The 26,574-nt window shown below is 33.1% G+C and overlaps 1 protein-coding gene across 1 annotated transcript; it reads right to left on the bottom strand.

Annotated features, from left to right (window-relative positions):
- Positions 1-1,428: 1,428 nt before the first annotated feature.
- On the bottom strand, positions 1,429-1,812 carry LOC139842062 (uncharacterized). The gene has a single exon (XM_071832240.1). It carries the CDS (start codon positions 1,810-1,812, stop codon positions 1,429-1,431), a length of 384 nt encoding a protein of 127 aa, XP_071688341.1.
- Between the last annotated feature and the right edge of the window lie 24,762 nt (positions 1,813-26,574).

Here is a 26,574-nt window from a genome sequence, read left to right as displayed (position 1 = left end):
GAGAGCGATGCTTTAGCCAAGGCACTCGAATCTAGTCATACGATGGAGAACATCCAAATTAAATCCTTAACTCAAGCAAGTGTTGACCCTGCGACTTCAGTGCAGGATTTGTTGGAGCTCGCGATGTGAGGAGATGAGCCATAAGGCTCGGGTACTGCTATGGCGCGCTTTGTGAGATGCATAGTATTTTTTTGGAGTGGCGGGCGTACAGGTGAGCCGTGGACATGTAATGTCTTTGGCCCTGTGCGCCCACACTTTGGGAGGTACATTCGCAGGAAGCATGCTCGGTTATAGGTGCTACCTGCAACATGGATGTGCTCCCCACCCTACTGTACAGGACCACATATAAGTCAACCTTTAGTTTTATTTTCACATGGGGTGATCCACCTGATCGCTGCGGGCGAGGGTTCGAAGGATTACTTCCATTAGTGTAGAGCAGCGTTCCAAATTATGCTGCGTAGTTTAGGTTTTCCTTTCTTTCTTCTCTTTTTTATATTACTAGGCCTGCGTGCCAATCGTTAAAGCTTAGGCCTGCGTACCATATTTTGCTTATTGGGCCTGCGTGCCCATAGTACTCTTACGTTTAATGTTTTCTTTTGGTACTATTGTAACTTAGTGCAACATTAATGAAATTTCTTTTGCTAACTTTATTGTTTCAAGTCTTTATTACTCTTAACAAATATCGTAATTGTGATGCATATAAACCAATGTATACTTTGTTTATACTCAAAATTTAATAATGTTAACCGACGCTAAACTATTGTGCACATAGCCTGCGCTTTTCATTGCATTACTAAGTAAAGTACTTAGAGTCTTCTAAGTGAACCAACACTTAGGTTAGTGGGCAAGCAACCTCAATGCTTGTCGTTTATAGTCATGACTTGCAGTCTTCTAGTCTGCGAGAGTGTGTTGGTCTAGACAAACCGATGTCTGTTACCCACCCTAAAATCTAACCTTGTAACCAAACAGGCTTCTGCCACGAGGGAGCTAGAGATCATCCCTTAAAAGGTAGGATGCACGTAACTGCTATTAAAATGTGCGTTGAAACATAACCAAACGTTTCCATGGAGAAATTAACTTTATTCATGACAAAATAAATGAAATCCAAAAGTCATAACCAAATGACAAACCATTACAACCAAAAAGAAATACTAATTGTCTTCGGAAATAAAGCAACATTTTAAGTAAACTAAAAAATGTAAGTGCTCATAGTGCTGGGTGATCAATCCCATGTGCTGCAGCCTGACAATTATATATAGCATCTTTTCAAATTGTTACCAATGGCTTCGTCTCCACCCATTTAGTGAAGTAATCAATTGCTACCATCAAGAATTTGATTCCCCCTGAGTAAACAATGATTGCATTAATACTATGAAAGCGCGTAATTAGCAAAGTATTATTCAGATAAATTATTCCACTCGTACCTGATCACGCGATAATTGGGCTGACAATGTCGATGGCCCACTTGCAGAATGGCCAAGCTGCCGTTATTGGTATCATAGGATGTCGCGGTGCTCTATTGATGGGCGCGTGTTGTTGACATGATTGACATGTTCTCATGACCTCAGCTGCATCTTTGTGAATGGTGGGCCAGTAATACCCAATGCGCATAACCTTTGCTGCTATAGTCCGATAGCCAGAGTGCAAAGTGCAATACCCTTCATGGACTTCTACTTTTTTCGCTTGATTTGGACCAATACATAGCAGGCTCGGTCTAAGGAACGACTTTCTGTAAAGAGCTCCATCCACCAAAGTGTACATGGGCACCTTCATGCGTACCTTTCTTGCTTCCTTTTCGTCTGTAGGGAGCATTCCCACTACTAAAAATTTAAGTATATGCCATCCAGTTTGGGCTTTCCTCCTCGATAGGTACGACAGTAGACTCCTCATCAATAGATTTCTTCGTCAATTCTTCTACCCATACATTTTTGCGCAAGTGATCAAAGGCTAAAGCAGCCAACTTGCTAAGCGCATCTACTTTCTTATTCTTACCCCTAGGTACCTGCATTAGTCTGAACACATCGAACTCTTCTATCATCTTTTGTACAAGTTCTAGGTAGCTTTGCATAGAGGCATCATGCGCCTCAAATAACCCATTAACTTGATTTGCCACGAGTTGTGAGTCAACGTATGCATCCAAACACTTAATACCCAATTGTTGCGCTATACGCATACCTGACAGCAGTGCTTCATACTCTAATTCATTGTTCGTGGCTGTGAATGCGAATCGAAGTGCATAAGTGTGCTCTTCCCCCTCTGGACTTATTAAAACTAATCCTGCGCCTGAACCCTCTGGGCCACAAGCTCCATCAGTATACAACTCCCAAGGTTGACTTTCCAAAGGTTTGGTTGCGATACTTTCCTTTGACACTTCTATCTCAACCGTAGTTTCAGCCAAGTAATCTGCCAATATCTGTCCTTTGACCGCTTTTTGCGAAGACAAGTTTATTTCGTGCTCCCCCAATTCTACGGCCCATTTAGCCAATCGCCTCGAAACCTCAGGTTTGTACAGCACCTGTGATAATACAATCATTGGTAGTATGTCGTATTTAATCCATGCACGCTAAAAGTGACTTATAAGATTGCGTTATACGTAGGCAGCGCGTCCCGCGACTTGTGTAGCGACCCGACCAAATCGTCATTGACGGCGCCGACTACTTAGGTCCCGTTACGTGGTCGTAGTCCCTATATGAGACTCGTTTGACCAAAATTATGTCGCATTCATTTGAAAGGTACAAGACTTGCAAGTTTAGTTTACAAAACCGTTCGACAACAAGTCTAAGTTTACAAAAGTCATAAAGTATAAATGAAATAACTTGCGACATAATATAAGTTGAAAAACACAGTTGCTATAAATAGCGTAAGTATGTAAACAATATGTTTGAATCCAAAGGTGCTATCACTAGCGTATGTATGTATGTATCTTGACTCCAAGCAAATAATCAGAGTGTATGCATGTATGCTTGACCCCAAGCAAGTATGAGTGTACGCGGAAGCATGTATCAAATAGCCAAGTATGAACCTGAGAAACATATAGAAAACTGTCAACGAAAAACGTTGGTGAGATCATAAATGTATTTGTAAACGTATACTTTGAACCACAATAGTTTGTATAGATGATTATCCAAATCGTATTTATTCCGAAGAATGTAGTTTGTATTGCGAGCACCCAATTACCAAAGCTTAACTGAATCTTCCCTCTGAATTTTGAATATAGTGTTAGAACATACACTATGCACGTTGAAATTATATTTCATCCACTAACGGTAGCGAACCGTCTGAATGAGGGTTTGTTAAACCCGTATGGCCATACAACATAATCACTCGCTTACACTTACACCCTGCAAGTGGAACTAATGATAATTGGATTGAGGACTTTTGTTCTAACTCGTCGGTATCTTTGTATTCGCATTTGTGTTCAAAGTATAAAAGTATGAAAAGTATATATACATGTGAAATGTATATAAGTATGTAATGTATATGTTTCTCAGCCCACGATTTAAAAGAATAAAAGTTGTTGAAAAGGTGGGACTATGATCTCACCTCGAGTGCACGAGTAATAAATGTACTTCACAAAGTAAACGTGTGCATGAATGTTGCTTAGCCTTGACCTAAACAAGTAAATTGTATCAATTAACCGGTTACGACACAAGGTCGGGTGAAATGTGTTCAATTAGTCCTATGGCTCGTTACGACTCGAATAGTATAGCATGTGAATCACGTTGTCAAGTTTCATGCAAGAATCAAGTATAAAAACATGTTAGAACGATTGTAATAAAGTTTGAGTTGACATTTCAAAACCTTACCATTAGAAAGGAAATCTTATTACGTTTCCAACGATATTTGATTCATCGAAAACGGAGTTACGGTCAAAAAGTTATGGCCAAAACAAGTTTGCTGAAGTTCGGATGAAACAGGCAATTGTCGCGGCGCGACAAATTGCTCCGCGGCGCGACAAATGCCTATTTTGAAGGTCAGAAAGCCTGAAAAACATGTTCTAAAATCACCCTTTGGGCCACGGCGCGACAAATTGCTCCGCGGCGCGACAAATAACGTGGTCTGGTGCCTGGTCAGTTTCAAAAGTTCAAGTCTTGATCAAAACTTCAAACAACCATAAAACGCAAACCGTAAACAACTAGAAGACGTATCTTATACCGTTGGAAAGCTCTTTTGACAAGGAACACAACTAAGCACTTATCATCAAACAAAAACAACATTTTCCATAACCGATTTCTCGTCAAGTGATCATTTAAAAGTCCATTTTCAAAGTTTCAAGTTCATCAATTGCATTTTAAGTTTCGGGAATCCAATTCACACATATGATATGCCGTTTTGAAGGTAATGAAGTATACATTACTACTAAACACTAACAATTAACATTCCATGGCATTTAAGCATCCAAAAGTTCATGTCAAGAACTATCAAACCCTAGTCAAACATCACAAAATCATTAATCGGGTTTTTGAAGTTTTCTTAATCAACCTACGCATCAAAACGAAGCTAGTGATACTAGTAACACAATTAAAACATGCACTTTAACAATCTAACAACATTAGCTCATCCAAAATCAAGGATTAAGCAAACCCATTTCAAGTTCATGCTAGTTACTCCAAAAACAACAAATCGAGCAAACCAAACATATATTCATGTTAGACTTGAGCCATAGACACTAACTAACACCATTTCAAATCAAAAACACGAATTTAGAGAAATCTAGAGTTTTAGAAATGTTACCCAAACGAGATGAGGTTGGTATCAAATTGTAGAGGATGAAGAGAGGATTCCAAATATGTAATTTGTTTTGAAGTTTGCTTCCCGATCCGAATTTAGATGATGATTTATGTTTGTGTTCTTGAGAGAAAAAAAAGAAAGAAAGAAAGAAGAAGAAATGGATGAATGAGGGGTGGAGGTGGTGAGTGGTTGACTAGTCAACTACTAGCCACCTCTTTGGTCAAGTGGCGGAACTAGTCCCTCAAGTTTCAGAGCGGGTGCGGGAATTAACCAAACGAATATTTTTAAAACGCAAGTTAACGAGAGATGTTATAATTAAATGACGGAATTATTATGAACGTTAGTCAACGGAGACTACGAATTTAAACACGAAAGATTATTATTAAAAAAAAAGACGGTGTTAAAAATAAATTTAACGGAAAAACGCGGGATGTTACATTATCCACACCTCAAAAGAAATTTCGTCCCGAAATTTAGTTGGAAGTAGTAGTTGTTGAATCTTACTCGAGATCTTGCGTTGTAAATTCTACGAATAAGTGAAGGTACGTCCTTGAGTATTTCCACGAATTTTGACGGTCGGGATCATATGTTGTTTTAAGGTTTGGCTTCCATGATTCATAGTTTCAATCGGTCCTCCTAGGAAGTGAGGTTTATCGTCGATAGTGAGTTCATCAAAGGAGATAACAAGTTCTCGTTTCGCAAAACACGTCTTTGAGTTGATACATCGAATGTAGGATAAACGGAGACTCAAAATGGGTCGGAAAATCTAAACGGCTAGCAACGGGTCCAAAACTCCCCAAGATTTCAAAAGGATTAAAATATCACGAATTTTGTTTTCTATGTTTCCCGAAACGGATTGCACCTTTCCAAGGTGCGACTCTTAACGTGACGCGGTTTTCCACGTGGAATTTGAAATGTTTACGTCTAAATCGGCGTAGCTCATTTGGCGACAACGAGTCGTGTTGGGTCTTTCTTGGATATGGATAAGTTTTCTCGGTCGCTCATGCATAATCCCGGTCCCGGTGAATTGGTCATCGTTTACTTGGTTCGACAAAAGGAGAATGACGTTTCCGGTCACATGTGGTCTCAAAAGGAGTGACGTTAAAACTCGAATGAAAATCATTGTAGTATGAGGATTCGGTTAAAGGAAAATACTTTTCTCAAGTAAATTTGAAGTTAGTAATACAACTCGTATTATTGATTCTAAGGTTTAAATCGTATGTTTGTTCGGTCCGTCGGGTTGCGGATGGTGCGCGGTACTCATGTCTAAACGTGGTCCCGAGGCTTTTTGTGAGGCACTCCGAAGTCTAGAAATGAAATGAGGATCTCAGTCCAAAACGGAGTACATTCCGTAAGGTATATTTAGACAAGTTTGTTAGGACAAGTTTCTCAAGAAAATTCGCGTCGCGAAAGATTTATCAGTTTCCAAAAACGTTCGTCGGGGCAAGTCCTCATCGGTTTCTGAAAGAAAAACGTTCGTCGGAACTATTCACCCTCGAGGTGAATACTAGTATAACGTGGAGAGTCTCTCTCCATTGGGAATTTAGAATAAGGACCTCCTGAACCGGAAGTACGAGGGTGATGCAAAAGAAGTTTCCGCCTCGGTGCGAGCATAACGAGTAAATCGTAATTAGTCAATAAGACTGTGCGAGGACGAGATAGTATACACGTGTAACATACGGTTGAAGTCGAGAGGAATCGGTAATTCATTCGGAAGCATAATTATAGTTCGACAAAAGTCGAAGGGGTGTCCCCGGTATGGTTGTTATCAATATTCTCGGAGTTTTCGGATGTCCAAACATGAAAGGATGAAGTCATGTACATGGCACATGGTGGTGTTTAGGTTGATCGAGTCTAACCACCATCACGCGTCACTAGAACTTTGGTATGTCTTACCGTAATATAACCACGTTGATCGAGTGTCGTTATATTACGCCAAATCATACTTCCATTCCCACATCACTCCATGAGTTCAAGTTCGTGTCATCGTGAAAATCTAAAATGAACAAAATGTAACGACGTCTCAAACATGATTCGTATTGAATCGAAAGAATTAGTGCAACTCTAAAGATGCGTTCCCCGAGGGAAGTGTATAAGTGATTGTTCACGTCAAAGCGGTTCGAATCAGACAATAAAGTAGTTAGGTATGAAAAGAGTAACGAGTCATGATAGCGAGTAGTACGCAACCGTAGCGATAAATAGTGATGACGATACTCACCTAGAGTAGTGACAGTGACTTTACAATACTCATGGATAGTAAGCTAAGACGGGGTGGATAACAACCAAAGAATTTGAGTTCCCGAGCTAGAGTAGCTAACGAAGTCGCGGTCATCCGTACGCGTATGAATCTTGAATTCACGTGTGTTACCAAAAAGTGGCGGAATACGAGTTCGTAGGATGAAGGTTGGGTACCATTAAAAAGTTTGCCTAAGAATGATTCAAGTATAATGCACAAGTAGTCAAGTAAGTGCTATCTATAGCAAATGTATGTCAGAATGCAAATGCTAACTATCCGGTTGTAGTCTAGACTCACTAATGCGTCCTATCGACTCTGTTAGACACACTAATGCACGTCCTAGTTCCCTACAACCAACGCTCTGATACCATCTGTAGCGACCCGACCAAATCGTCATTGACGGCGCCGACTACTTAGGTCCCGTTACGTGGTCGTAGTCCCTATATGAGACTCGTTTGACCAAAATTATGTCGCATTCATTTGAAAGGTACAAGACTTGCAAGTTTAGTTTACAAAACCGTTCGACAACAAGTCTAAGTTTACAAAAGTCATAAAGTATAAATGAAATAACTTGCGACATAATATAAGTTGAAAAACACAGTTGCTATAAATAGCGTAAGTATGTAAACAATATGTTTGAATCCAAAGGTGCTATCACTAGCGTATGTATGTATGTATCTTGACTCCAAGCAAATAATCAGAGTGTATGCATGTATGCTTGACCCCAAGCAAGTATGAGTGTACGCGGAAGCATGTATCAAATAGCCAAGTATGAACCTGAGAAACATATAGAAAACTGTCAACGAAAAACGTTGGTGAGATCATAAATGTATTTGTAAACGTATACTTTGAACCACAATAGTTTGTATAGATGATTATCCAAATCGTATTTATTCCGAAGAATGTAGTTTGTATTGCGAGCACCCAATTACCAAAGCTTAACTGAATCTTCCCTCTGAATTTTGAATATAGTGTTAGAACATACACTATGCACGTTGAAATTATATTTCATCCACTAACGGTAGCGAACCGTCTGAATGAGGGTTTGTTAAACCCGTATGGCCATACAACATAATCACTCGCTTACACTTACACCCTGCAAGTGGAACTAATGATAATTGGATTGAGGACTTTTGTTCTAACTCGTCGGTATCTTTGTATTCGCATTTGTGTTCAAAGTATAAAAGTATGAAAAGTATATATACATGTGAAATGTATATAAGTATGTAATGTATATGTTTCTCAGCCCACGATTTAAAAGAATAAAAGTTGTTGAAAAGGTGGGACTATGATCTCACCTCGAGTGCACGAGTAATAAATGTACTTCACAAAGTAAACGTGTGCATGAATGTTGCTTAGCCTTGACCTAAACAAGTAAATTGTATCAATTAACCGGTTACGACACAAGGTCGGGTGAAATGTGTTCAATTAGTCCTATGGCTCGTTACGACTCGAATAGTATAGCATGTGAATCACGTTGTCAAGTTTCATGCAAGAATCAAGTATAAAAACATGTTAGAACGATTGTAATAAAGTTTGAGTTGACATTTCAAAACCTTACCATTAGAAAGGAAATCTTATTACGTTTCCAACGATATTTGATTCATCGAAAACGGAGTTACGGTCAAAAAGTTATGGCCAAAACAAGTTTGCTGAAGTTCGGATGAAACAGGCAATTGTCGCGGCGCGACAAATTGCTCCGCGGCGCGACAAATGCCTATTTTGAAGGTCAGAAAGCCTGAAAAACATGTTCTAAAATCACCCTTTGGGCCACGGCGCGACAAATTGCTCCGCGGCGCGACAAATAACGTGGTCTGGTGCCTGGTCAGTTTCAAAAGTTCAAGTCTTGATCAAAACTTCAAACAACCATAAAACGCAAACCGTAAACAACTAGAAGACGTATCTTATACCGTTGGAAAGCTCTTTTGACAAGGAACACAACTAAGCACTTATCATCAAACAAAAACAACATTTTCCATAACCGATTTCTCGTCAAGTGATCATTTAAAAGTCCATTTTCAAAGTTTCAAGTTCATCAATTGCATTTTAAGTTTCGGGAATCCAATTCACACATATGATATGCCGTTTTGAAGGTAATGAAGTATACATTACTACTAAACACTAACAATTAACATTCCATGGCATTTAAGCATCCAAAAGTTCATGTCAAGAACTATCAAACCCTAGTCAAACATCACAAAATCATTAATCGGGTTTTTGAAGTTTTCTTAATCAACCTACGCATCAAAACGAAGCTAGTGATACTAGTAACACAATTAAAACATGCACTTTAACAATCTAACAACATTAGCTCATCCAAAATCAAGGATTAAGCAAACCCATTTCAAGTTCATGCTAGTTACTCCAAAAACAACAAATCGAGCAAACCAAACATATATTCATGTTAGACTTGAGCCATAGACACTAACTAACACCATTTCAAATCAAAAACACGAATTTAGAGAAATCTAGAGTTTTAGAAATGTTACCCAAACGAGATGAGGTTGGTATCAAATTGTAGAGGATGAAGAGAGGATTCCAAATATGTAATTTGTTTTGAAGTTTGCTTCCCGATCCGAATTTAGATGATGATTTATGTTTGTGTTCTTGAGAGAAAAAAAAGAAAGAAAGAAAGAAGAAGAAATGGATGAATGAGGGGTGGAGGTGGTGAGTGGTTGACTAGTCAACTACTAGCCACCTCTTTGGTCAAGTGGCGGAACTAGTCCCTCAAGTTTCAGAGCGGGTGCGGGAATTAACCAAACGAATATTTTTAAAACGCAAGTTAACGAGAGATGTTATAATTAAATGACGGAATTATTATGAACGTTAGTCAACGGAGACTACGAATTTAAACACGAAAGATTATTATTAAAAAAAAAGACGGTGTTAAAAATAAATTTAACGGAAAAACGCGGGATGTTACAACTTGTACCTGTCTTATTGGTTGATCAGTCAATACCACTATAGGATGCGCTTAGAAATATCGACGCAACCTACGAGCTGTGTGCACAAGCGCGTATACCAACTTTTCTATTAGAGTGTAATTGACCTCACTACCACTAAGCGCCTTACCGACAAAGTATACATGCATCTGTACCTGCATTTTAAAGAATGGTTTGCACATACACATAAACATATAACTTTCTATGCGTATATATAAAAAATAAACAAAGCATGATACATACCTGCCCCTATCTACGACAAGAACAGAGCTTATGGCTTCCTTCGAAGTCGTAAGATATAACATCAATGTCTCTCCTGCCACATGCGCGGTTAAAGTAAGCAGTTCTTTCAAAACCGCCTTCATCTCTAGAAAAGCTTTCTCAGCCTCCTCTGTCCACTTGAAGTCTGACTTTTTCAATGAGTTCTTTAAAGTCTGGAAAAATGGCAAAGACCTCTCTGCTGCCTTAGACAGGAAGCGTGTTAGCGCCGCTAATTTTCCTATCAAACTTTGAACTTCTTTTCTGGATTTTGGTGACTGCGTTTGTTCCACCGCTTCAATTTTCTTGGGATTCACACGGATTCCTCTTGGGGTTACTATGTGCCCCAACAATTTTCCCTCTTCTTCCCCAAAGATGCACTTTGCGGGGTTAAGTTTCATGTTGATTTTGGGCAGGGAGTTGAACGTTTCAAGGATGTCATCCAACAGTTGCACTTCCGTATTGCTTTTGATAACCATATCATCAACATAAGCTTCAAGTTTCCCACCAATTTTATCTTTGAACGCATCATCGACCACCCGCTGATAGGTCGCGCCCGCGTTTTTCAGTCCAAAGAGAATCTTTGTGTAACAATAGATCCCTTGTTCTGTATGGAACGCAGTCTTATCTTCATCAGCCTTTGCCATCTGAATCTGATGATACCCCTTGTACGCATTCAAGAAACATTTAAATTTGAACCCAGATAATGATTCGACTTTCCAATCTATCTCTGAAAGAGGATAGTTGTCTTTGGGGCATGCTTTGTTAATATCCTTGAAATCAACACACATGCGCCATGAACCATCGACTTTATTGACTAAAATAGGATTTGCTACCCAAGTTTGATAGTGTACCTCCCTAAGTATGTTTGCATTCACTAGCTTTTCTACATCTATTCGTTGCCACTCGCTTCTTTCCGGGGCCATAGGCCTTTTCTTCTGTCGCACTGGAGTTAAACTCGGGCTAGCATTTAACTTGAGCTCTGATTATTTACGAGGTACTCCCGTCATGTCCTCTTCACTCCATGCGAAAACATCCATGTTAGTTATCAGCATGTTCTACAAATTGACTTTAACGTCGTTGGATAAGCTGCCCCAATCTGAATTTGCTTGTCTGGGTGCTTTGGATTGACGACAATAGAGCAGCTTCGTATTTGTTGATCAATGGTAGGAAGCAATTCTGGTGGTGTGATGGATGCACAAAGCGCCCTTCTAGACTCCATCCGGATGGTCGCTATTCCTTGCCTTGTAGGGAATTTTATCATACCATGAACTGTTGAAGGCACCACGCCAAACTTTTGCAAAGTAACTCTTCCCAGAAGCGCATTGTAACAAGAATAAGAGCATACCACGCAAAATTCAATGGGCATAGTTCGAGAGCGAGAGGGATCATTATCATCTGCTAATTCCAATTCGAGTTCAATGCACCCCAACGGCCATGCCGACTTACCAGAAAACCCAGAGAGCACAGTCGTTGGCGCGCGTAATTTTGATTTGATCTCCTCAGGTAGCTGCCTGAAGCAATGCTCGTACATAACATCAACACTGATCCCCGTATCAACATTTAATCTCTTAACATTATATCCACAGTCAATAACGCGCCCCTTGATAATAATCGGTGCATGTGATGGATTTACAGTCTGCATGGGCGGGAAAGATATTGGTTCTATCTCCCACTCCTCTAATTGTTAGGCTTTTCACCTTTGTCCCGTGTACCAAGAATGCACCTTGTTGATCATTTTATCGGCGCTCTTGTCAGTATTCTTTTTTGGACTTGGCGCGCCTATATCAAGTACTCGATTCTACGAAGAAGACCCCTGCTTCTTTGTAGGTTTCAAATGGTTGAGCTCTCCTCTCCTGAGGCACTCTATAACCTTTTCAATGAAAGATTTACACCGATCGATTTCATGACCATAGTCATTATGGAACTCACAGAACTTTGACTTATCACACTTGGCGTAATCTGGCATCTTACCAAGCTCAGAAAACGTTAACCAAATAGGTTCAGTAGCCAAGATTTCTTTTGGTGTTTTATTCAACTCGTGCATAATTGTGAAGTTCTGGTTTGGGAAGTACCCCTTTCCTTGATCGGATCCAACGTTTGATTTTCGGAACTTATTGTTATAATTTGACGAGCCAGAACCTGGCCATAATTGTCACTTTTGCGCTTCGACCCACCGGTGGACCCCTGATGAGAATCATCATCTCTACCACTTTTCCCATTGTAGAGACCCGTCCTAATCCATCCGGATGAAGTACATATTGATTATAAACGATTCACAACAGTTGATTACATCGCGAGGTACTTGACCTCTATATGATACATTTTACAAACATCGCATTCGTTTTTGAAAAGACAATCTTTCATTTACATTGAAAGTTGACGACAGGCATACCATTTCATAATATATCTAACTACAATTGACTTAATAATAATCTTGATGAACGCAACGACTCGAATGCAACGTCTTTTGAAATATGCCATGAATGACTTCAAGTAATATTTCTAAAATGAGCAAATGCACAGCGGAAGATTTCTTTCGTACCTGAGAATAAACATGCTTTCAAGTGTCAACCAAAAGGTTGGTGAGTTCATTAGTTTAACATAAATAATCATTTCATAATTTTTAATAGACCACAAGATTTCATATTTCCATTTCTCATAAACATACGTCCCATGCATAGAGACAAAAATATCATTCATATGGATTGAACACCTGGTAACCGACATTTACAATATACATATAAGAATATCCCCATCATTCCGGGATCCTCCTTCGGACATGATATAAATTTCGAAGTACTAAAGCATCCGATACTTTGGATGGGGCTTGTTGGGCCCAATAGATCTATCTTTAGAATTCGCGTTAATTAGGGTGTCTGTTCCCTAATTCTTAGATTACCAGACTAAAAGGGGCATATTCAATTTCGATCATTCAACCATATAATGTAATTTCAATTACTTGTGTCTATTTCGTAAAACAGTTATAAAAATTGCGCATGTATTCTCAGCCCAAAAATATAAAGGGTAAAAAGGCAAATGAAACTCACCATACTGTATTTTGTAGTAAAAATACATATAACATTATTTAACAAGTGTAGGGTTGGCCTCAGATTCACGAACCTATATCATTTGTGTATATTTATCAATACTCATAATAGTAATAGAATAAGTTTATATATATGTATACATAACTTATTAGTTATATCATATTTATATTAATAATATATTTAGGTTTCATATATTCGTTTTATATATGTAAAAAAAAATACTTTTTTATGTTGTATGTGTTAAATGTATTTATGTATATATATTTCGTTTGTTTCTTAAAACAGTAGTTCTAATTATACTAAGTTAATATTAGTAAAGGTAAAAATAATGATAATAACCTTAATAATATACTTATGATAATAATACTAATATTTAGGTAAGTACTAATATTAATGTTTAAATGATAATTTTATTAATGATACTTTTGTAATATTAAAACTAATTTTTAGTAAAAATAATAGATTTAAAATAATGATACTTTTAATGATAGTAATAATAATGATAATAATAACTATGGATATACAAATTTTCTACTAATGATGATAAAAATGATAATAAGTCTAATAATAACAATACTAAATATCATATTAATAATCATAATGATAATAATAATAATAATAATAATACTTGTTTTACTAACAATAATAATGATAATAATAATAATAATAATAATAATAATAATAATAATAATAATAATAATAATAATAATAATAATAATAATAATAATAATAATAATAATAATAATAATAATAATAATAATAATAATAATACTATTAATTAATTAAGGATAATATTAATCATACTTCTAAATATTAGGAGTAATAATAACTATCATAATAACAATAAATAATAATAATAACAATAATAATTATAATAATAATAAGTGGGAAGAACTACCTTCAAAGGTTTCTTTAAAAAAAACGACCACAGCCGGGCTCGAACCCAGGACCTCTCGCACACCCGCAACACTCTTAACCATATCACTGCCATCTGTTTTTCTGAATTAACTCCACTCGATTTATTTATAACCCGTTACTTTTCTAGTTCTATTCTCTTTTATCTTCTTCATTTGTAATTCGATCAAAACCAGTTTCTTGATCTTATTAACTAAGTTATTGTTTTTAATTCGTATAAATAAAATGAAAACGACTCATGATATGACTTTAAATTAACAGAAAAGAAAAAGAACACAAAAATATTGCAGCTACAGCACCCATTATGAATTCGATGAATTCAAAATCGATTCTGATTATAGAGGCTGTTTCAGAGGAAGATTTCAACATGAATTACACATTAAATTACCTATAGAAACTTTCGAAGTTATCAATTGAATCTCAAATATTAAAACAGATTAGAATTTTAAGAAAATTGATTCGTTTGACTTTTGTTCCAAATCTTTTGACTTCCAAAATTGAGATTCAATACAATGAATTGAAGTTGGAAACTTTCCAGATAGTTTAAGTATACGATTACTAACAACACAGCATTTATAACTTTTGAAATTGATTGAGAAATTGTTTGATTTGAATATCAAAGTAATAACAGAGATATAATACATGGTTTCTTAATTTTTCTCTTTTTAAATCTCGAAAATTAGAATCTGTATTGGTTGTGATTGATACTGATAACGAAAGAACGAATGAGTTAATTCCTATTATTGAGCTACTAATCATCTTATAGTTAAACTCCAGACGACAGAAGGAATCAAATTAAGAAGAAAAAATAAAAAAAAATAAAAAAGAAGAAAGCGATTTGTAACAAAAATTTAGATTCATCTGTAACTGAATTTGTTTTGTATCAGTGTTTTGAGATTGATTCGTATCAATTAGAGGACAGGACGAATTTAAAAAGAAGACTTCGATGGTAACATCAAACAGAAACGTACCAATTCCTTGACTTTTATAATTTATATAATTTAATTAATATTACTAATTAATAAATATATTATTAATAATATTAATAATTATTTATATCAATAATAATAAATAATAATGATACTAAAATCATAAAAATGTTAATAATTATATTACTAAAGATAATAATAATAGCTTATATTATTTTCTAATAAATATAATTATATTAGTACTAATAATAATAATACTGTTTATAAAGAAAATAATATCAAATAATCATAATAACTTGAAATTATAATTTTACTACTAATTCTAATGATAAATTAAATGTATTAACTTTATACATTATATTACATAATTGTATACTGATATTACATTAATATTAATAATGAAAGTAAATATAATAATATTGATATAACAATTTATACATATCGAATTTCATATATATATATATATATATATATATATATATATACATATATATATATATATATATATATATATATATATATGTATATATTCTATATATTAAACTAATCTATTAATAATACAGATATCAATATTGATAATGAAAATAATATAATAACTATATTTCAACTTATAAATTAATATAATTATATTTTATTAATTATGTAATACCTATAATTACATATTTGAATAGTTAATATTTATACATATTAGATATATTACAACGTACATATAATATTAATTGTGTACAGAATTCATATATATATATATATATATATATATATTTATATATTCATTTTAATAAGATCTTATTTATTTTTAATTTACTTTGCATGTTTAAATCAAATGATTAAATGGTATTATATTAATACAATTTAATATATATACATACACACACACATATATATATATATATATATATATATATATATATATATATATATATATACATACACACACACACATATATATATATATACATACACACACACACATATATATATATATACATACACACACACACACACACACACACATAGATATATATATATATATATATATATATATATATATATATATATATATATATATATATATATATATATATATATATATATATATATATATTTACATATTTATTTACACACCATTGTTCGTGAATCGTCGGGTACAGTCAAAGGGTAATTGATTTCATGTATATAGATTTCAAAACTTTCGAGACTCAACATCACAGACTTTGCTTATCGTGTCGAAACCATATAAGATTCAAGTTTAAATTTGGTCGGAAATTCCCGGGTCATCACAGTAACTACCCGTTAAAGAAATTTCATCCCGAAATTTGAGTGAGGTGGTCATGGTTAACTATAAAAATGTTTTCATGACGTATATGAGTTGATAAATAGAGTTTTATCATCATTGAGTAATATGGATAAAATGATTCGATTAATCGAAGCGTATGAATGAAGCTATCGCAAAAGATCGAGATGAAGAAATGGAGATTTCCCATAATTTTTGACGTAGTCGCGATTGAATTCCAGAATTCAAGGGATTTAAAGAAAATCTTCGAGATCTGTGAGATTTGATTCTTCGGCGAATTAAGATCTCTATAATTAAATACGATGATCTACCTCGATTACTCTGTCTGATATTTCCATTATAAATTAAGCTCTTCTGTTCTATTATTCTCACAATTCCTATACTTTCTTTCTTAGTTCATACATCCACAAGATTGTGAAAATGCTTAATCCCGTTCTAATCCTTGATATTTTCCTAATTATCATTTCTGTCATCCTTCTTTTCAATCTTCTACCATAAAAATCTGTTTACTTCTACTATTACCTTGGCTGATATTATTCTTAATTATACAGTGTCTTTATATTGCTATTCGTATTAATATTCACGGTTTGTAACCTCCGTGTTGTTATTGGGCTTCATATTTTCTCTTATATTTTGTAGCTCTTTACCTTTTTATTATCCTTCCGACCTCTATTAAAGCGAGTAACGGTCCAGAATTCGTAAGTATGGAATTTCGGATAAACATCATGTTCTAAATAAGAAAAAAAAAATGTATTAGCACGATTTAATTTGTCAGATTACCAGAATCACTGAGAATAGAACTATCAAGAATATACTTTCTTGATATGTTCAGAAGTTAAGCATAATGAAAGGGTTATGTAACATGGCACATGATGACGTTATGATCTGTGAATCATCACATTCCATTAGAAACTCAGCATGACTTACTGTAATATAATCACGTTGATCAAGTGTCATTATATTATACTAATTCATGTATCAGTTCCCAACATTACTTCAATAACATTCATATTTTAAGCTCGAAAGTTTACAGAATATAGAATCTAACAGTTTCTATATGATGTAACACTGATAGCACGAAGAGATAATTAATATCGGACGAGAATATTTAAGAAAATATCTTCAGAAATATCGAGGATATTTATGATGATATTTTGGAATTTCTAAGTTCGATGGTTGATGAAGAAATATTTTCCGCAAGATTTTTAACATGAGTACGGAGCAAGATATTCGTTGAAGGTTTCATCGGATCCAGAATTACCTGAATTCTTTGAATATAGGGTATGGTCCTTGTATTTTTCCTTAGTCTCCTTCGTGGTTAGCTCAATCCGTTTTCCAGTTCCAACTTTTCTGAGTTTTTCCAACATACTATTCTTTATCATCAAACTTCCAGCGATTAAGGTTGTTTACGGTTGCCTACAGTTTCTGATGCTTCATTCAGCTTTTTCAAAGTTCAATGTATTAATTCATAGGCTGGGTGCTTTTCAAAATTTCAGAATTGAAGATCGTAATTCTAGGATATAATTGTTATATGTATACATATAACTATTAATGTAGAAATGCTACTGGATTCGAAATACTGATTGCTAATTCTCGGTAATTGGTATGGCAATTCTCGTTACAAGATGTGGATGAGTATATGAATAGGGTTTCAATGAATATAATGATTTTTTGAAAAGTCCAAATTCATTGAAGTTGCTGGTAAGTTTTACTGCTAATGTGGTGAAATATAAACGGTTCCCCGGTAACAATGATGACAAGCAAACTTATATATCGAGGTTATAATAAGGCTAATTCGAATGGAAGTCAGAGTTGATTTGTTGAAGCTGTGACAAAATTGGCTAATTTGAAAAAGAGTTGCAATGTTATTTTCGGTAATAACAATGCCAAAGGAGCTAGCACAGGTATGTGTTAAACGTTTATTCAGATTTCGAGTATTTTCAGGTGTATAACTATATACATAAATCTTTCCTTCCGTAGATGAAGTGCGGTTGATTCATCCTATCGATTGGGGTGTTTTCAAGAATTCATGAAAGATTTGATCGCATATTGTAATCGTCAAGATACAAATGAGGTTTAAGATGAAATCAAGTGGCAAACTTGAAGAATTGTTTAGTTTCATATGTTATAATCAATATTTTAATTCATTTTAATTGTCCAATGTTATTAGTCCACAGTTGATAGTCCACAGTTGACAGTCCAATAATTCATATAAAGTTTAATATATAATATTCGAATTAATTAATACGTATCGTGACCCGTGTACATGTCTCAGACTCGATCACAACTCAAACTATATATATTATTGTAGAATCAACCTCAACCCTGTATAGCTAACTCCCGCATTACTGCATATAGAGTGTCGATGGTTATTCCAAATAATATATATAGATGCGTCGATATGATATGTCAAAACCTTGTATACGTGTCCCGATATTTAAAGTGCGTAAAATAAATACAGAAATTAAATGACGATAAATTAAATGCGTAAAGTAAATAACAAAAATTAAATGATGATAAATAAAATTGCGAGAATGTAAATTGCGATAATTAAATTGCGATAAATAAAGTGTAATCAGTGAGCTGGGAACAATTAGCTAGGAACAGTTAGCGTGGATTCTTAACAAAATTTCTCATAGTTAATTTGTTTGTTTCTAACAAATTTTATTTTGTCAAATGTTTTCTTCATTATGCCACTTGTTGGATTCTGATAAGTCAAAATCCAAATATGAAGTTGAATGAAAATGGTTATTTTGTAGTGAACGGATACGTATATTGGTGTTTGTAAATAGGATAGTAAATGACTGTTGAATCAGATTCGAAGTATGTACAATGTAACTTATTAATGTGAATCTTAAATATTCCTCGGGTATTACCTACCCGTTAAAATATTTTCATCATTAACAGTTTGTACAAAAGAATTTTTAATTATAATATTTATGAAAATATATATACATATATATTTTCTTCAGATGTAATCATGGATTTAATGAGTCAATATGATATTAGACTCATTTGATTTACCGTTAGAATAAGAATATATAATCTCTAAAACATTAGAGATTATATAATTGCCATGTCGAACGAAGATAAGTGATGTAGAACAATTCATGGAACGATAATTATACTCGAGGTACAGAATGAGATGTTCAGGCATGGATTGTTGATAGTACTGGTTCTGTTACTGATGGTACTGTTGGTGTCGGTGATGTTGCTGAAGCTGGTAGATTTTGCACCATATTCTCCAAATTGATTACTCGAGCACGAAGTTCGCTAACTTCTTCTATTATTCCGGGATGATTGTCGGTCGGAACGAGCGGATGAAAAAGGTTTAGAATTTTAGATAGTACATAATAATAGCGAGATATTCAGGAAATGATGGTGAAAATGGTGTTTCAGATAGGTTCGCCTGTAAGTGCTTCAGGTTCTTTTGCCAAGAGGTGATTTCGGTTGATGGAAGGGATCACATTCTTCTTGTCTCCATTGATTAAGTCGACTATGAACTCAGCCCCATTTCATCTAGAATTGATGATGGCTAATTGGTTGATTCATTCCGGTGATGCTGTTTCCGGAGCTTAGGTGAACATCCATGTCGGAATAGCTGTCGGAATAACTATCGGAATAGCTATCGGAATCTGAGGGACTCGAACTGGTCGAGGGATTCATCTCGTACGATCAGGTGAAGGGTTTTCAATAAGAAATAGATTATAGGATGTAGATTAGTACCCTGTAATACATAATTTACATATACATATAAAATACTAAAATCCCATAAGTTACGGAGGAATCTACGGAATATGTTAAGCAAAGTTTACAGTAAAATATATGCTAAGATATGAATTAGCAGATATGCTAAGATATGAATTTGTCTATACACTATTCATGCAATCAATGCAGCAAGATGTGTCTAGATTAGGAATGATAAGCAGGTAATTTCCTAAGGATGATAAGTAGGTAATTTTCGACACGAAATGATAAGCAAAACTTTTGACACGTAGACACGATCGAAGTCCAGACTCACTAAAGCATCCTAACGACTTATTAGTTAGACACACTAATGCAGACCTGGTTCGCTAAGACCACCGCTCTGATACCAACTGTAGAGACCCATCCTAATCCATCCGGATGAAGTCCATATGATTATAAACGATTCACAACAGTTGATTACATCGCGAGGTACTTGACCTCTATATGATACATTTTACAAACATCGCATTCATTTTTGAAAAGACAATCTTTCATTTACATTGAAAGTTGACGGCAGGCATACCATTTCATAATATATCTAACTACAATTGACTTAATAATAATCTTGATGAACGCAACGACTCGAATGCAACGTCTTTTGAAATATGCCATGAATGACTTCAAGTAATATTTCTAAAATGAGCAAATGCACAGCGGAATATTTCTTTCGTACCTGAGAATAAACATGCTTTCAAGTGTCAACCAAAAGGTTGGTGAGTTCATTAGTTTAACATAAATAATCATTTCATAATTTTTAATAGACCACAAGATTTCATATTTCCATTTCTCATAAACATACGTCCCATGCATAGAGACAAAAATATCATTCATATGGATTGAACACCTGGTAACTGACATTCACAATATACATATAAGAATATCCCCATCATTCCGGGATCCTCCTTCGGACATGATATAAATTTCTAAGTACTAAAGCATCTGGTACTTTGGATGGGGCTTGTTGGGCCCGATAGATCTATCTTTAGAATTCGCGTCAATTAGGGTGTCTGTTCCCTAATTCTTAGATTACCAGACTAAAAGGGGCATATTCGATTTCGATCATTCAACCATATAATGTAATTTCAATTACTTGTGTCTATTTCGTAAAACAGTTATAAAAATTGCGCATGTATTCTCAGCCCAAAAATATAAAGGGTAAAAAGGCAAATGAAACTCACCATACTGTATTTTGTAGTAAAAATACATATAACATCATTTAACAAGTGTAAGGTTGGCCTCAGATTCACGAACCTATATCATTTGTGTATATTTATCAATACTCATAATCGTAATCGAATAAATTTATATATATGTATACATAACTTATTAGTTATATCATATTTATATTAATAATATATTTAGGTTTCATATATTCGTTTTATATATGTAAAAAAAATACTTTGTTATGTTGTATATGTTAAATGTATTTATGTATATATATTTCGTTTGTTTCTTAAAACAGTAGTTCTAATTATACTAAGTTAATATTAGTAAAGGTAAAAATAATGATAATAACCTTAATAATATACTTATGATAATAATACTAATATTTAGGTAAGTACTAATATTAATGTTTAAATGATAATTTTATTAATGATACTTTTGTAATATTAAAACTAATTTTTAGTAAAAATAATAGATTTAAAATAATGATACTTTTAATGATAGTAACAATAATGATAATAATAACTATGGATATACAAATTTTCTACTAATGATGATAAAAATGATAATAAGTCTAATAATAAAAATACTAAATATCATATTAATAATCATAATGATAATAATAATAATAATAATAATAATAATAATAATAATAATAATAATAATAATAATAATAATAATAATACTTGTTTTACTAATAATAATACTAATAATAATAAACATAATAATAATAATACTATTAATTAATTAAGGATAATACTAATCATACTTCTAAATATTAGGAGTAATAATAACTATCATAATAACAATAAATAATAATAATAACAATAATAATTATAATAATAATAAGTGGGATGAACTACCTTCAAAGGTTTCTTAAAAAAAAAAACAACCACAGCCGGGCTCGAACCCAGGACCTCTCGCACACCCGCAACACTCTTAACCATATCACTGCCATCTGTTTTTCTGAATTAACTCCACTCGATTTATTTATAACCCGTTACTTTTCTAGTTCTATTCTCCTTTATCTTCTTCATTTGTAATTCGATCAAAACCAGTTTCTTGATCTTATTAACTAAGTTATTGTTTTTAATTCGTATAAATAAAATGAAAACGAATCATGATATGATTTTAAATTAGCAGAAAAGAAAAAGAACACAAAAATATTGCAGCTACAGCACCCATTATGAATTCGATGAATTCAAAATCGATTCTGATTATAGAGGAAGATTTCAACATGAATTACACCTTAAATTACCTATAGAAACTTTCGAAGTTATCAATTGAATCTCAAATATTAAAACAGATTAGAATTTTAAGAAAATTGATTCGTTTGACTTTTGTTCCAAATCTTTTGACTTCCAAAATTGAGATTCAATACAATGAATTGAAGTTGGAAACTTTCCAGATAGTTTAATTATACGATTACTAACAACACAGCATTTATAACTTTTGAAATTGATTAAGAAATTGTTTGATTTGAATATCAAAGTAATAACAGAGATATAATACATGGTTTCTTAATTTTTCTGTTTTTAAATCTCGAAAATTAGAATCTGTATTGGTTGTGATTGATACTGATAATGAAAGAACGAATGAGTTAATTCCTATTATTGAGCTACTAATCATCTTATAGTTAAACTCCAGACGACAGAAGGAATCAAATTAAGAAGAAAAAATAAAAAAATAAAAAAGAAGAAAGCGATTTGTAACAAAAATTTGGATTCATCTGTAACTGAATTTGTTTTGTATCAGTGTTTTGAGATTGATTCGTATCAATTAGAGGACAGGACGAATTTAAAAAGAAGACTTCGATGGTAACATCAAACAGAAACGTACCAATTCCTTGACTTTTATAATTTATATAATTTAATTAATATTACTAATTAATAAATATATTATTTATAATATTAATAATTATTTATATCAATAATAATAAATAATAATGATACTAAAATCATAAAAATGTTAATAATTATATTACTAAAGATAATAATAATAGATTATATTATTTTCTAATAAATATAATTATATTAGTACTAATAATAATAATACTGTTTATAAAGAAAATAATATCAAATAATCATAATAACTTGAAATTATAATTTTACTACTAATTCTAATGATAAATTAAATGTATTAACTTTATACATTATATTACATAATTGTATACTGATATTACATTAATATTAATAATGAAAGTAAATATAATAATATTGATATAACAATTTATACATATCGAATTTCATATATATATATATATATATATATATATATATATATATATATATATATATATATATATATATATATATATATATATATATATATATATGTATGTATGTATTCTATATATTAAACTAATCTATTAATAATACAGATATCAATATTGATAATGAAAGTAATATAATAACTATATTTTAACTTATAAATTAATATAATTATATTTTATTAATTATGTAATACCTATAATTACATATTTGAATAGTTAATATTTATACATATTAGATATATTACAACGTACATATAATATTAATTGTGTACAGCATATATATATATATATATATATATATATATATATATATATATATATATATATATATATATATATATATATATATATATATATATATTCATTTTAATAAGATCTTATTTATTTTTAATTTACTTTACATGTTTAAATCAAATGATTAAATGGTATTATATTAATACAATTTAATATATATGCATACACACACACACACACACACACACACACATATATATATATATATATATATATATATATATATATATATTTACATATTTATTTACACACCATTGTTCGTGAATCGTCTGGTACAGTCAAATGGTAATTGATTACATGTATATAGATTTCAAAACTTTCGAGACTCAACATCACAGACTTTGCTTATCGTGTCGAAACCATATAAGATTCAAGTTTAAATTTGGTCGGAAATTCTCGGGTCATCACACCCATCATGATACTTGGTACCGTGCCAATTGGTGTCTTTCCTTGCACGCATATGCTCGTGCGCTTCTTTTAATTACTTCTGCTAAACTGTCGGGGACCTTCATGCGTAGGCGCTGCCACAGGGTAAGATGCCTTTCCCTGCAGATCCCATGAACAAACCCGGACACTTTTTGGCTTTCTGACAAACATGCCATCTTAGACACTTCCTTTGTATAGCGATCAATAAACTGGCCAAGAGATTCTCTTGACCCCTGCCTAATATCGTGACATTCTACATGCGTCCTCTTCTGAGCGCGCATGTTATGGAAATTTAACAGGAAACGCGAGCTGTAGTAACCCGCAACTAATCCTTCCGGACGACGTCATCTACAGTTGGTCCCATTGCGATGATCGACTCCAAATGATATCTTTAATATGAGTTAATGCACAGCGGAAGACTTAATTCGTACCTGAGAATAACATGCTTTAAAATGTCAACATAAAGTTGGTGAGATATATAGGTTTGATGCTAGCAGCGTTATAACTATGGACCACAAGATTTCATATTCATAAACATAATACACTCGCAAGTGTATGAAAAGCATTCCAAGCAGTGGGCACCCGGTAACTAGCCTTAACAAGAGTGTGTACCCCTGAGTTATATAATATGTGCACCGAATCAAGTGCGTTCCGTTAACCTCGAAGTACTAAACACCCGTTCTTCTAGTTTACTAGAACAACATCTGGGTGGGGGTGTAAAACCCGATAGATCTATCTTTAGGATTCGCGCCTACCAGTTCATAAACCAATAGTTAAAGTTACCAAGCTAGGGGATTTTTGATTCAAACCCATGTAGAACGTAATTTTAGTCACTTGTGTCCATAACGTAAATCATTTATAAAAACAGCGCATGTATTCTCAGCCCAAAATATATTTATAGTTTAAAAGGGACTATATACTCACCTAATGTATTTTGTAGTAAAAATACATATAACATCGTTGAACAAGTATACGGTTGGCCTCAGATTCACGAACCTATATTATTCATATATTTATTAACACACACAATTTAAATCAAACAAATATATATAAGTTTATTAGTTATATCATTTTATTTTAACAACATATATATTTCCTATATTCGATTTATATATTTTAAATAAATAAAAGTATTACTTTTGCTATGTTATATATAAATAATATTTGTTGTAATAATAGTAATGATGCTAGTAGTAATATTAGTAATACAATTAATGATAGTAATAATAATGTTAAAAAAAAACAATAACCTAAAATAATAATAATGATAAGAATAATAGTAAATAATGATGACTCTACTAATAATATTAATGATAATTTTACCGATAATAAAATGATAGTTTTTGTGAAAATGATAATTTTAATAATAATGATACTTTTAATATTAATGATAATAATGATATTAATAATAACTATTAATCATAATAATGATAACAATAATAACAATAAATAAAACTACCTTTCAAATGTTTTAATGAGCTCTTAAAAAAAATGCCATAGCTCAGGCTCGAACTCACGAATACCCACAAACACCCTTGACCGTCCCTCTACTTCCGCTTTTCTATTTTAATTCATGATTCAAATTTATTTAACATATTTTCGGTTTAACTTCATCTTCCTCATGTATCCAATAACCCTCGGCCCATATTAAGTCCAATAAACAAAATAGGTTAGATCTTGGCCCAACTTGTTTATATGTCCATTTAAAACCCGAATTTATACATTCCATATCAGGCCCAATCTAAAAAAAAAATCGGCTTTAATGTTTTCTTGATTAAACCTATTAAGGTTTTCGGTTCTTAAAAGGGGATTCACACCGACAGTTTTATAAGAGGGATTATACGCGTCCCTTTACAGCTCAACAATCCACTTGATATTCTTAATCTAATAATCGCTAGTTTACCATCAATCATCTTCAATATTCTATTCCCTTCATCATAAATTTTCGTTTAATAGTAATAGATTTAATCGAGTGTACTGCAGCAGAAGATAAACTATACAGCAACAATACCAGTCACGATTTCACCTTCTTCTTAATGTGTTTCGGTTTGATCATTAAAACAGAAGTAGTAGCCTTTCACGTTGATCACAGAAAATAATTGTAGGTGCAGTAGCTACGGTGATGGTGTTTAAGGTGACGACTGTGATAAGGGTTTTACAAGCTGCAGCAACAAATAACAGGTTGTTGGAGGTGATGCTGGGTTGGTGGTTTGTTCGAAATAGCTGAAGAGAAAACGGAAGTGAGGTGGTTTTGAGAGTAGTCTCGGTGGTGAGTAGTGGTGAGGATAGGATGGCGGTCAATGGCAGCAACCACTT

This window comes from Rutidosis leptorrhynchoides, chromosome 4, assembly GCF_046630445.1.
Source record: "Rutidosis leptorrhynchoides isolate AG116_Rl617_1_P2 chromosome 4, CSIRO_AGI_Rlap_v1, whole genome shotgun sequence".
Classification (NCBI taxonomy): domain Eukaryota; kingdom Viridiplantae; phylum Streptophyta; class Magnoliopsida; order Asterales; family Asteraceae; genus Rutidosis; species Rutidosis leptorrhynchoides.
The sequence above is the reverse complement of the archived record's forward strand: the minus strand, read 5'-3'. Positions and strand labels throughout refer to the sequence as shown.

Excerpts from the sequence above, each read along its gene's own strand:
- LOC139842062 (XM_071832240.1), bottom strand. The coding sequence starts at position 1,812 with ATGCTCCCTACAGACGAAAAGGAAGCAAGAAAGGTACGCATGAAGGTG.